General features: G+C 28.7%; 2 protein-coding genes across 2 annotated transcripts in view; both read left to right on the top strand.

The window, feature by feature from the left end:
- The window catches only part of LOC111612845 (5-exo-hydroxycamphor dehydrogenase-like), a 70014-nt gene extending 60858 nt beyond the window's left edge, over positions 1-9156 (top strand). The window contains exons 8-9 of the transcript XR_002754687.1: positions 7587-7668; positions 9108-9156. The gene's annotated coding sequence lies outside the window, so the exon portion shown is untranslated. The remainder of the gene's footprint in view (positions 1-7586; positions 7669-9107) is intronic.
- A 3203-nt stretch (positions 9157-12359) lies between these two features.
- On the top strand, positions 12360-13322 carry LOC111612852 (receptor expression-enhancing protein 3-B-like). Its single transcript, XM_023354119.1, has 4 exons — positions 12360-12400; positions 12456-12597; positions 12659-12764; positions 12826-13322. The coding sequence occupies exons 1-4, from the start codon at positions 12360-12362 to the stop codon at positions 13140-13142; spliced, it is 606 nt and encodes a 201-aa protein (XP_023209887.1). The 3' UTR covers positions 13143-13322.
- Positions 13323-14121: the final 799 nt, after the last annotated feature.

Raw genomic sequence — 14121 nt, 5'->3', positions numbered from 1 at the left:
CTTCTTAAAATGCCAAAATTTTCGTAATAATTTCGCATTTATATCTCTGAAATTTCACGATAAAACTTTATTTTAAAAAATTTCACATCTCGTTCCTCTGTATAACTTAAAATAATTGTTTTTTCCTTTTTTTACATTGAGAAAAACTACATCTGGACATAAATTCGCTATTAATTTATGAATTTTATATATATATCAAAATAAAAATATATTATTTTAATTATATTTTACTTTTATTTTTTAAAATATAATGTAGTGTTTGCTTCACCCCTTTCATTTTTTAAAATAATTAACTTTACATACAAGGTTACATCCTTTATCATCTCAACATCCGGTTTTAACGATAAGATTTTCAGCATCCTTTTCCTCTTTATATCATTTTTAAAAAATAATTTTTTTAGTTAAATTTGAACTCATTTTTGCTCACTTTTTGGCTTTGTTCGTCGTCGTTTATCCTTTCTTTTTTAAAAACAATTCGCACTTTTTGCTCTCCATTTATGAACTTTTCCATATTTTACTTTTCCTCCACAACATCTTAGGAGTGTTATAAACTATAAACATCCCTAATTACTCTATAATATAATTTAATCATCATTTCTCTTCTTATTTTTCCTACTCCTCTCAGATCCTCATCCTGTCATCCGCATCCAGCATCCTCACATTGTCATCTTCATCTAGAATCAATTTTCCTATTGTAAAGACTTCTGTACACTTTTTAATCACTTTTATTTAAATTCTCATCAATTTTCTGTAATTATAATTAATTCCAGAAGATCATTAACACTAAGAATTTATAATTAACCATAGAAAAGAAACCATTGACATCAGATAAACTTTACAGCATCAGTCAGCATCCTCTCATAACAAATTCAGCACTTAAAATTTCGAACCAACTTAATTATACGATGACATATAACTGTAATTATACACCGTATACATATAAATTTTTCACTAAGAGTAACACTATAATAAATTAATTATTAAAATGTTTACATATAAAATAACTTTAGAGAATTAGAAGAAAATATAAATAAAAACTAAATAAATAAATCACACGTTTTAAATGAGTCTAGACGAATGTATTAATAAATAAAATATGTTTTTATACCCTTAAAAATATAATTATAAACATTCTAATTAAACAAAAAAAATGCTTATAAATTTAAGTTAATTTTCTTATCTTTTATTTTATAAAAAAGAGTCACCCCTTTAAGGGGGGAAAAATTATTTTTCGGTGGGATTTTTTTTCAGGGGGCGTTGTTACTTTAGAGACGGGTGACGTCATCCGGATGACTACTTTTTGACACTTTTCCAAGTGATGAGAACGTTGGAAGTTGGAAAAATCGAGGATTTTTTTACCTATTAAATTCCTTCCCTCCTCTTATATTCTATTCTACTCCACTATATAACACTGCCAAAATCTGATAAAAATTGGACCTCTGATAAACTATAAGTTGAATTATTGTGTAGGGTATGAATATATATACTTTTATCTATAACTTAACCCCCAATTGGAAGTGACCGGGCGTAAAATAAATTATAAAAAAAAGAGTGTATCTGATAAATCTCTGTACTAGTAACCTAGAAATGCAGTCTTTTCTTGACAAGTAGGAGAACAAAGGAGCGAAGATGAGAGTAAGGAGAGAGAGATTGGCACCTAGCTAAACACTTCTGACAGAAGGACACCCACCCTTCACACGCATGATAAAAGAATGTTCACTTCCCCCATTCTCACGTCCCCCTTTCTAACACAGGTATGAGGGTGTTATCATTTTTAAGTGATACGCCTTACGCTAATATTGAATTACTAATTTTTTTCCTATGAAAAGATTTGGTAAACACACCACCCCGAATATTCGTTCTGTTAATTTAATTCAACACCGCATCACGTGATCGAATTTTGACCTTTTATAAGTGGTTTAAATGCCGCATCTGGTATCTCCGATCGCGGTTTTTGGGTCGTAAACACCGATTTTTGCAACCTGTCGAAGGTTTTGTTGTCGGAGCGGGGGAGATTTCAGGGTTATAATTAACCGTGCTCGAGGAGAAGTCCGAAATGTGCACGGTAAATCGGAATTACTTCACTATAACAGCAGGTGGTTCGAGTGCGGGCTAACACGTGACCCGGACACAATTCCCCCTTCTAGAAAGAGAGAGAAAAAAAAGGAGGCGAGCTGCACGGAACGTGACGACTCGCTGATTGTGCGCCTCCTCGCATCCCTAATCTCTCCTCTGACCCCCTCAACCCTCAAACGACCCCGATGGTCCTCGTCCAACTTAACAAATTCTTCAAACTCCATCAATTTGACGTCATTTCTATCCATCGAACTACCTGACGACGTCGTAACGTAAAAGCCATCGAATGTCACATCTGCGACACCCCTTACCACTCGTAACTAACCTTATTTTAGGGTGTGGGTGGTTAAGAAAAAGGTAAGAGGGCCGAGCCGGGGTGGGGTAAGAAATTTGCACGTGCTGACTTCACGTCACGCTGATGCGATCTTTCGCTGTTTGCCTTACCTCGTGTATGTATACACGTGTGTGTGTGTGTGTCTGTATCCATATACACGTATTTTTTATCCCGTTTCGCCAGGTCAGAGGTCAACTCTAACCTCACCCAGGCCGGAAGTGACGTGTCATTAGTTGATCCAGCTTTATCACTTCGACGTATTTCCTGTAACGACTGATTGTAATCGGGTTATATTTACCTGTGACGTTGATAATACAGGGTTTGTATTTCTTTCACGCCTATGGAACCACTTTAATTTACAGTACAGGGAAGGAAGAAAGGAGGGAGGAAGGTGTGTGTGTGTGTATATATATATATATATTTTTTATAAAATTTACACAATGGTAGGGCGTCTAGTGTTTCGGATGATTTGTGAACTTATACAAAAACTCGACTTTATCCTTGGGATTTACAAACTCAACCTTCAAGCGCGAAATCAATTTAAAGTACTGTAACGGCGCGACACTTAAATGATAATGTAAACACTTAAAACGCATAAAATTAAATTATCGTTGGATTAAACTACAATTAACTATATAAATAATAAAGCTGTCACTACCAACGTGTAATTTACTGAGAATGATTTATAATTAACTAACAATAGTGATGCTAGAGATTTTTCTAACACTCTTCAAACAAATGGAGCAAAGTACAAGTTTTCAAGAATTTTTCTGTACTAAATCACTTTGGTTATACTTCTGAGAGTTCGTAGACACCATTCAATATAAAAAGATATATTTTAACTGAAAAAAATGTGAAAAAATGCAAAAAAAGTGCGCTTCTTTCGGGATTAGTCGTGTATTATTTGGGTACTATGAAGTTGAACGACTGAAGTAGACCTTTTGTCGTTTTTTACACATCCATTAATCTTAGAGAGTAAAAACATGATAAATTTAGAAAAAAATTAAAGTTGAATCATTATATTTTAATCAGAATTATGTGTCAGAACGTTATAATTTTAGTTTATTTTAACATACTCCAACCGGCTCATCCCGGTGTTCATCATCGAGCCTATAATAAAAAATCCCTAAATTCTGACGTTCTGGGGAAGAATTAGATTTATAATTCAATAGAATAAAGGGCCGACTCGTCCTTGAGAAGGGAAAACAAGTTTAAAGGGGAAAAAAGTAAAGAAAAAATATTATAAATGCAATAAAGATGCTATCTTTCGACCTCCTCTCGACGTGTTTCGATAGAAGAATCAGTTTTGGCATCGAAGGGAGTAAGTCAAGCAGCGAGTTTCAGGTTAAATTCTACAGTATCTTCTCTGCTGGATATGTTTCCTGGAGGTTAGGTGAAGATGGTTCTTTCATGCTGTGCAATGGGCACTAGTTGTAGCTGAAGAAATGGCGTACACACTTTAACATCTGCCATAAATCTCTACAAGCGCATTAACAATATGGAGTCGATTCCTTTCCGCATTTTTCTCATTTTTTTTAGTAATTTACCTTCAATTATTTAATTCAGGAGCATTGTTTGGATGCTAAAAATATTCCTAACAACTAGAATTTCTTCTGAAGTTTAGGGAGAATCTCCGAAATTAATGTTTCTTTCGGCTTCATTCAAGTTTATGAAGCAGTGGAATTATTTATGAACTATCTTTAGATGTTTTTTTTAGCAGCATTTTTCCACATTTTGGAGGTTTCGCCAGCTTTATTCTGTAATAGACACTAGCATTTGTCACGTATTCTGATATTTGTAGGATTTTTTAATAGCTGGAAATCCTTTAAAATTTTGGGGAATTTCCAGTTATTAAAGTACATAAACTTGCTTATATTTAGGAAATTTTTTCACTATTTAATTTGAATTTTTAACTGTTTGAAGCATAGAAAAAATGCAAAAAAATGTAATTTTATTTCAGGATTTGTCCTTATTTTTAGGAGAATTTTCTATTTTATGCAAAATATTAAAAATATTTTCCTTATTTTAAAGTATTTAGGAATTTCCTGGCGCTTAGAGGAAAAACCTTTAATACTTCATTAGATTTTTCTAACTATAATATTAATTATTTTATTAATTCTTCTAAGTTTAACAATCCTCTGACATTTAGAGGGATTCCTCTAAAGTTTAGTGTATCCATAAGCGTTTAAACAGCTAAAAAGTCATAATTAAATATAAAATGTAGCTATTTTTTAAGTTTAAATCTCAGCAATTTAGCGTGCTATCGTGATAGCACGCTATCCCTGAAAATAACCCTGAAAATGTTCCCTTACCAGAAAAATCTCTTAAAAATATCTAATTTCATTATCTTAACTTTCAAGCAACTAAATCGAAACTTTCTAGGAATTATATTTGCTTAATTATAAATTATTTTTAATAAAAAAAAATAATAAACAAAAATGGCAATCCTCTAGCATTCAGAGGTTATCCTCTAAAATTTAAAATATCCATATTAAAAATTCATTTATAAATATACCATTACATCCATTTATAAATTCAAATTTACTAAAATTTAGAATTTTTTACTTAAAAAAGAAAAAAAAATACAAAAATATTTAAAGACAATTATTATTATTATTTTAAGGCATTCAGAAAAATCCCCTAAAAGTTAGTAACTTCAGTTGTTTTACCTCCAAACGATTACCTGACAGCGCCATCTGTCGCCAATTAGCAGAACTAGCGTAATTAATATAGACTTTGAGTTTTTCGATCGCTACTGTTGACATTTAAGTAGAATTGAATCACGCGATGCAACCAGAATGGAAAAATAAGAATTTCGTCTAGACTTTGGTGAAGTGTCGCTCAATAAATCGTCGTTGAGCAGCAAATGAAGCCGAAGAGCAGATGAATGACAGTAAAGGATACACTCCCTTTGATCTACAAGAGTCTAGACTTCCTACAATATATCTTTGCTTGAGATATCAAATGCCGAATTCTCAGAGAGATTATAAACTTTATATAAAAATTCTCGAGTGGTTTACAAGAGTTTATCAGTCTCCAAAATAATAATAAAAAAAATGTAATGCAGACAAGTCTAGATTTATAAGGATGGGATGAGATCATTATCTATCATTGTTTTCTTAAAGATTTTCTAAAAATTATAAAGAAATATTAAATTAAGATTGTAAGAAGTAGGCTGATCTTCCCATTCTTCATCTCAGACTGCATACTTTTAGGTTTTTAAGATTAAAAATCAAGGATGAAGAGAGAAGTAGTGCATCATTTGGATGCTAAGCATTTTCGTGTGGGGATGCTTAGCATATAAAGGAGATTTACTTTCGCTTCTTTAAAAAATTAAACATTGTAAAGGCAAATTAATCTTTCCATTTTATTTAAATATCAGTTTGTATTCTTTTTGGTTTTTTAGGCTTAAAAATCAAGGATGAAGAGAGAGAGGTGATGCATAATCTGAATGCTAAGGATGCTGCTTTGTATTGGAAATACAAAGCAGCATCCTTAATTTGAAAGGATGATTACTTTGTATTCTTTAAAAAAAATTAAATAAAGATTTCATAAGGTAGATTAATCTTCCCATTCTTCATTTCAGATTGCATTCCTTTAGGTTGTTATGCTTAAAAATCAAGGATAAAGAGAGAAGTAATGCATCATTTGGATGCTAAGCATCTTCGTGTAGAGATACTGTAGAGGAAAATAATTTTTCTTCTATACAGAAAAAATTAAATAAAGACTGAAAAGATCAATCTACGTCTTACATTCTTTCATCTCAGTTTACATCCTCTTAAGGTTTTTTTTTTTTTTTTGCATAAAAATCAAGGATGAATTAAGTGATGTTTCATGTTTGGGATGCTGAGCGTCTTTATATCAGGATAATGTTGAGTAAAATTATTTTATTTCTTCTTTAGATGCTGCTTCAGAGTATTTTCTTATATTTTGATGTTTCATAATCTCATCTTATTCTGTTACATAGGATTTATAATAAATTAAATGTTCCTTATTTAGGGAAATCCCTAAATGTTAATAAAATGAATTGTGAAATTAAGGATATTTTTAACACACCGTTGAGCATTTTATAAATTATTCAGTATCAAAAACATGGATAAATTGAGTCTTTTGTGACTACAAATTTATTTTTTTATCCTTCAAACTCTAGAGGTTTCCTCTAAAATTTAGTGACTCTTTCTAAAATTAAAATAAACGATGAAATTAGATGTAAATGCTGAATTTCCATTTAAAAAATTGCAATAAACTTAAATGCGAAAACTGTAAAAATTATTATAGAAAATTAAATTTTTGTGGCTTCAACTTTACCTCTGAAACTTAGAGGTTTTCTTTAATAAATGTCAAGAAAATTCACTGAAACTTTAAAAATATTACTAAAAATTATATTTTTGAATATTTTAAATAAAATTTTATAAAAATTTTAATTAAGAAAATAATTTTTATATTAATTCTACCGACTTTTAGAGGAAAAAAAAAAACACTAAAAATGTTATCGATCTCTTAGGAGTTTTAGTGTATATAAAACTAAAAATAATATATTTATTTACAAATTTTCTGAGCATTTTTAACGTTTTAATGAAGTAAAAAATGAAGAATTGAAAGCTGTAAACAATAAAGTTTTTTTATTTTTTAATCCATTTTCTCTGATATTTTACTTAGTAAACAGACAAATGAGAAGCTAGTCTATCTCGGATTTAGCTACAAAATTTTATTATTTTAGAATTAATGGCGTTTAATTTGTTAAAAAATAAAATAAAATAAAAAGTTTATTATTTTTTACACACAAAATTACATTTTAATTATTTATTTATTCATAAAATCCTCAAACTTGTCTCATTCTATAGTTCGATACAGACATGAATCCCTACGCATGTATGCTTACGTGTGTCTGTACGTTTGTCTGTACGAGTTCATAAACATGTTAAGTATCTTCTTAACGTTATAGACTTACAAAACAATTTTTTTCCCCCTCGCTAAAAATCTAGAATTAATTTGTCAGGATTTTCTATTTAGGAAACAACTTTTGTTTATTCATTTTAACAAGCTGAAAGTATTAATGTCCCTTTAATTATCTACAAGATTAAGTTATGGCGGATTATATTAATTACTACAAACTCAGAAACTCCACCTATTCTTACATCAAAGGGTTATATTATTTTAATTCATTTATTTTCAGCATCCTCCTCCTCCGCATCACTTCCTCTTCCATTTTAATGACTTGGATGCTGGAGATGCGAAAGTGAAACCGTCTATATAATGTAAAATTTTAAAAAATGTACACAGTAAAGTAGAAATTTTGTAATTTTATACTGTAGAAGGCAAAAGTATAAGGAATTTTCGGTGATTTGAGCAAGTTATACTGTAAAGGATAAATGAGATAAAGATAAAAATGAAGATTCTAATAATTTAATGTTTAAAAATCCATATTTTTAATTAAATATAGTAACTCTAAGCTCTAAAAATTATATTTTTAAGCAGAGAAATTTATACAAGAAACAATTTCATTCAGTAAAAACTATATTGTAAAGCATAAAAATGAGAGGATAAATTTTAATGACTTAATGATTTGAAATTGTATTTTTATAAAAATAATAATTAATATAAAGCTATAAAATTATATTTTGGGTTAAAAATTGATATAAGAAGCGATTAAAATTAAAATATAAGCAAAATTTTATGAAATAAATACTTAAAAAAGTGATAAAGTTAAGTTAAAATTGATGAGGTCAGGCAATAAAAACTCTACTTTAAAAACGAAATACGATGAGAATAAGCTTAAAAACTATAAAATAAATTTTAAAAATTAAATTATAGCTATAAAAATTATACTGTGAAGCAAAATTCCGCTAGAAAAACTCATAGAGAAGTCACCCATTGGACAGTAAAAAATCAGAGAATATTTTTTATGTATACAAAATATATACATAAAAATATTTATTATTATTTTTTTACTTAAACAATTGCTGATAGATGTTTTTGTTTCTTAAAAGTAATTTATTAAATCTGAAAATGTCGAATGAAAAATCTATGTGGAACGAAAGGAAACAATCAATCAATGCAAAAACAAGTCAAGAATCCGCATATTATTAAATGCCACCGCATTTTTCATATATTTGAATCAGTAAAATGTTTTCCCATCTCTCTTAAAAGATAAATCGAATTTTTAAAAAATGATAAATAAAATTATATCATATAAATTATAGATTTAGGAAAAAAATGCAAAATATGAAGATTTTCATTTCATCTTCCGCATCTTTTTTTTCTAATAGAACATAAAAAATAAATATTTGCGTATATTTTGAGCTAGTTTTACTCATTTTAATGTAGAAGATGCGTAAGATTAAAATTTGCATCTTTATATTCTGAATCCTTTTATTAATTTATAATTAAGAAACTGAAATATGGAAGGTAAATATTTACGTCTATTTTTTCTTAAAGATGTGGAAGATAAGGGTTTATCTACAAGATAAAAATGTGATCCCCGCATCTTTTTCTAATTTTATAATTAAAAGTGATGAAGAATACATATTTTTATCATTTTTCTAGATGTAAGGGATAATATCTACATCTTCGTGCTCTTATCTTCCGCATCCGTTAAGTTTAGAATTCCTTCACGTATTGCATCCTCCAAATATTTTTATATTATTATTATATTATTAAAAATGATAAAGAATAGATATTTCTATCATTTTTCTAGATGTAAGGGATGAAAATCTGCATCTTCATAATCTCATCTTCCACATCCTTCAAGTATTGCATCCTCTGCATCATCTACGCCCTTTAAAAATATTTTTCTTTATAACCTCTTTTTAAAACATAATTCTTATTAATTATTGTAACCATTATTTTAAATAAAATAAAACAGTAAAAACTATTTTTAAATCGTGTTTTACTATTAAGAATTCGCTTTATAATTTAAGTAGTAAAGTGATGTTTACACATCATCACTTACTACTTAATAAAATTAGCATTTTAAAAATTAAATCTTAAAAATATACATCACATATTATTTGATTTAAGCTATAAAATTTTATAATTTAAAAATAAAAATTATATATATATATATTTGTTTATCATCAAAGAGATGCAACAGTCATCCAGTTTACATTTCTGTCTAGACGAAAAGTTTCGTCTGAAGGCAATCTGTCTTAATTCTATAAAGTGCTTTCCCCACAAGATGACTCCTATATGTTTATATATATATTTTTTCTCCTATTTTTATAAGCATCCTATAACAAAAACTTAATGTAAAATAAATCAGAGAATCTCAAGAGAATCTCCCACTCTTTAAAAAATTCCTCTCGCACCATAGATAGATAGTTTATTTTTATTTTTAGAAAAATCTAAGCAGTCGTTTCAAAAAATCTGTATGGATAAAAGTGGATCCGGATGGGGTAAAGACGTACTTAAACTTTATTTAAGATCCAATGGAGGAAGCACTCTTAAAGAGAACATTTTAAAACTCTCTTACACAATCTGACTAGACTAACAAGAGATTTTTTCTCCCTTCTTTCTCCTTTTATACGTCTGTTAGAATTAGATAGTAACACCTGCGACCAGATTCGTTCGTCTTAATTAATTGCTGATCCGGAATGCTGCATGGTTAGAAAGAGAGGAGAAACTGAATACAAATTTAGTGGAAATCCCACTAAATTTAGGGGAGTAAAAAAAAATAATTTTATAAATTTTTCTATTTTTTCCTGATGTAGAAAATGTTGCTCTAACGAGGATGCTGTGGATAGATTTTATTGCTGATCTGGATGATGCTTAGAAACAGAGAGGATGCGATGAATTTATATTTAGTCTCATTAAATTTAGAAGAGAATAGAATAAATTTTTATTAATTTTTTACTGTTTTTTCGCTGTATAAAATTATTTTCAGTGATAAAATTACTTAGAAAGGATGCTGTATAAAATCTGTATTGGTTTAATGAATTGTCGAGGATGCTGCGTGTATAAAAAGATAGATCATTACTGGTAGAAATTTAGTAGAAATCCCGCTGAATTTGGAAGAAAATGAAGATAATTTTATTATTTTTTATTTTTCTACTGTATAAAATTACGTTGAGCGTGTTGTATAAAAAATGGTATTGGATTTATTAAGCACAATTTATTATGCGGGATGCTGTACAGTCAAAGAGATAGGAAACAGTTAATAAAATTTAATGGAAATTCCATTAAATTAAGAGAAAATAAAAATAATTTTATTAACTTTTTTACGCATTTACTGTATAAAATTATGCTAAACGATAAAATAACTTAAAGAGAATGCTGTATAAAGAATGATAATGGATTAATTAATTGCTGATCCGGGATGCTGTACAGTCAAAGAGATAGGAAACAGTTAATAAAATTTAATGGAAATTCCATTAAATTAAGAGAAAATAAAAATAATTTTATTAACTTTTTTACGCATTTACTGTATAAAATTATGCTAAACGATAAAATAACTTAAAGAGAATGCTGTATAAAGAATGATAATGGATTAATTAATTGCTGATCCGGGATGCTAAAGAGAGAGAAGAAAGAATATCACAAAATTTAATGAAAATTTACTAAATTTAGAAGAAAATAAAAACAATTTTACTACTTTTTCCAGTTTTTTACTATATAAATATGCGTAGAGGACATTGCATAAATTATAGTGTTATATTTATTAATTATTGATCAGGATGCTACTGCAAGTTGGAGAAAAAATCCCATGAAAATTTAGTAGAAATACCACTAAATTAAGGCGAAAATAATAAATAATTTTATTATTTTTTCCATTTTATCCCTGTAGAAAATGATGTTGACGACTTTTGTATAGAGTACCATAGATTAATTAATCATTGTTACGAGAAACTGAAAGTTAGAGAAAGAAACCCAACAGAAAATTTAGTAGGAATCCTACTAAATTCAGAAGAAAACAAAAATTAATTTTATTAATCTTCTATTGTATAAAATATCACTGTAAACAACGCTTACAGTATTAGATTAATTAACAATTGCTACATGATGCTGCTGCAAGTTAGAGAAGAAATCCCGCACGAGATTTAGTAGAAATCCCACTAAATTTAGGGGAAAATAAACGATAATTTGATAAATTTTATCTACTTTCATCCTCGTACGAAACAATGTTAAGGATTTTATATAAAGAGTCTTACTACAGATTAATTACTGTTGAAGCACTGAAAGAAACCCAACAGAAAATTTAGTAGAAATCTCACTAAATTTGGGAAAAAATTAAAAAAAGCGAAACCATTTTATTAATTTTTTTCCATTTTTTTTCACTGTATAAAATTGTGTTGATCGATGAAATAACCTAACGAGGACGCTGTGTAAAGAATAGTATTGGCGAAAAGACGATTTGTCAGACGTACAAGAGTTGTGCCAGAGAATGTGAAAGGTTCTTCTTTTTTCCACCGTTTTTTTTTCTTTTTTCCCCCTGTATATAATCATTCAAAAAGATTTTTCAACTTTCTAGCGGTTTATATAAGCTTACAAATATATAAAGAAGTGTTTGAGTACGATGAGTATCTATTGACCTTTCTCTCGTCCCAGTTCATCACTTAAAACTATCACCATTATGTACACATATATAATTTTTTGTATGGGATTTTTAAATGTAAAATTATACGAAATTTATCCAACTACTCATACTTCACTTAGAATTCTTCTTAAATTTTAAAGATTATTTTATGATTTATAGCTAAGAGAAGAGGAGGAGGAAAAGGAAGAAGAAGAAGAAGAAGACGAGGAGGAGGAGGAGGAAAATCCGCCGTTGACGTCAGAAATGGAGAGAACCATAAAGTTCAATTTACAAAATGAAATTCATTGTTTTTACTTAAATTCAATTATGATAAACAAAGAAAATGTTATAGACAATAATGTAAATAGTATATTAATGCGAATTTTTCAAAAATAAATTTAATTAAAATGTGTTTACGTGTTGATTAGTTCGATCGTNATGGCAAACTGTCTGGCCATCATATATCCATCGTTTAAGAGGTGAGTCATTCTGTAGATTCAAAGTTTTTTGGCTTATTTTCAAACATTTTTGTAGCATTTATCTTGTAGAATATGGAAATCAGGAGGATTATTTCGTTCTGTTAAATTACTGGATAATATTTTCTTTAATTGTGTTACTAGAAGGACAATCGTCGACTGTTATAAACAGTTTTTTCCCGTTGTATTACTTATTAAAAGTAAGTTTGTTACGTGTTTAAGTGGTTGAGACTTAGATAATGTCCTTGCGCTTCTTTCTAGTGTTGTCTGTTATCGTGGATGTACTCAGAAAATGGCTCCGGTGTGGCTTATTCTTATCTGATTCTTCCTTTATATAAAGTTTTTTGGAAACGAAAATTAGGCGGCAGTAAGTGGAATTGTTTAAATTAAATGTTTATGTATCAGAATTAATGTGATAAATTTTACAGAATTGTCTATTGTACGTTCGAATTTATCAAAGGCATTAGTAGAGGGTAGTGTCAGCGAGCGTGATAAGACTACTTCTAACATAGAAAGTTATAGTACAGAAACGGAAGAAACTGAACAAGTATCAGAATGCGATAAAATTTCTGAAAATGTAAAGGAAAATAATGATTTGATTGATGCAAATGTAGATGATTCAGTAAATGATCAAGAACAGGTTAAGATAAAATATGATAGCATCAACAGAGAACAGAGAAAGGAAGATGAGAAGGAAGTTACTGATGATGTAAATTATGAAGTAAAATCAGATGATCTTAAATAAAAAATCACAGGAACAGTAGAGCAAGAACTGACAGATAAATATATTGTAACTCCTATAAAATTTCAGTATGCTGAAGAAACAACTGATGATACTAATGATGATGACTAAAATTATGTTAATTAGATATGAAACTGATACCTTTAAGAATACAAAATATTTATTTATGATTATATTTGAAATAAGAATCTTTTAACTTATCTTTAAAAATTATTGTGTTTTAGTATGTTTTATAATAAGGTATCAACACACAAAACACAATTATTAAAAAAATAAAACACAAATTATTTGATGAAAATATGAATTAAAATTTTAATTTTCATTTCTGAAAGACATCAGAGAGGAATTTTTTTTATCTTTCTTTTTTCCATTTTGAAGAAATTTTTTTAAGTTTCTTTTTTTTCCATGAAGTACACAACAAATAGCAAATTCAAAAATTTTCACATGTTACACATGCACACTTGTACAGTTTACAATAAAGTAAAACATTATTTTTTGTATATTTTTTTTAGTATTCAGACAACAGTTAAAGATGCAGATATGGAGAAAATAACACACCACAGATGTTGCAAAGACTTCAAATCTCTTCTTTCTATCTCTCGACAGATCAAACTGTCGACCTGTTGATTGTCCTTGGATATTTTATATATATTTATATATTTTTTAAATTTTTTCAGCGACCATTCCCGATAGGTCAGAACAACATACTTGCAGCATTCTTTATACATACATACATACGTACATATATACACATATTTATTTCTTTCTTTATTTTTAAATATATTTTATTCTGGATTAAAAAAAAGTAGAAATATTTGGTTTATCGAAAATCCTCAATGCGGTCTGGAATATCTCTGGTTGTATCGACCTTTCTTTCGTTTCAGACCGTGATCAACGGATCTGTTTGTTGATCCGGATAGGTATTGAAGTGACATACAAGGAGGCTCTTGTTGTCTTTATTGCATATACCACTTGGACACGT

The sequence above is a fragment of the Centruroides sculpturatus genome, unplaced genomic scaffold, assembly GCF_000671375.1.
Source record: "Centruroides sculpturatus isolate CEXI.00-Female unplaced genomic scaffold, Cexi_2.0 scaffold1880, whole genome shotgun sequence".
Lineage (NCBI taxonomy): Eukaryota > Metazoa > Arthropoda > Arachnida > Scorpiones > Buthidae > Centruroides > Centruroides sculpturatus.
The sequence above is the reverse complement of the archived record's forward strand: the minus strand, read 5'-3'. Positions and strand labels throughout refer to the sequence as shown.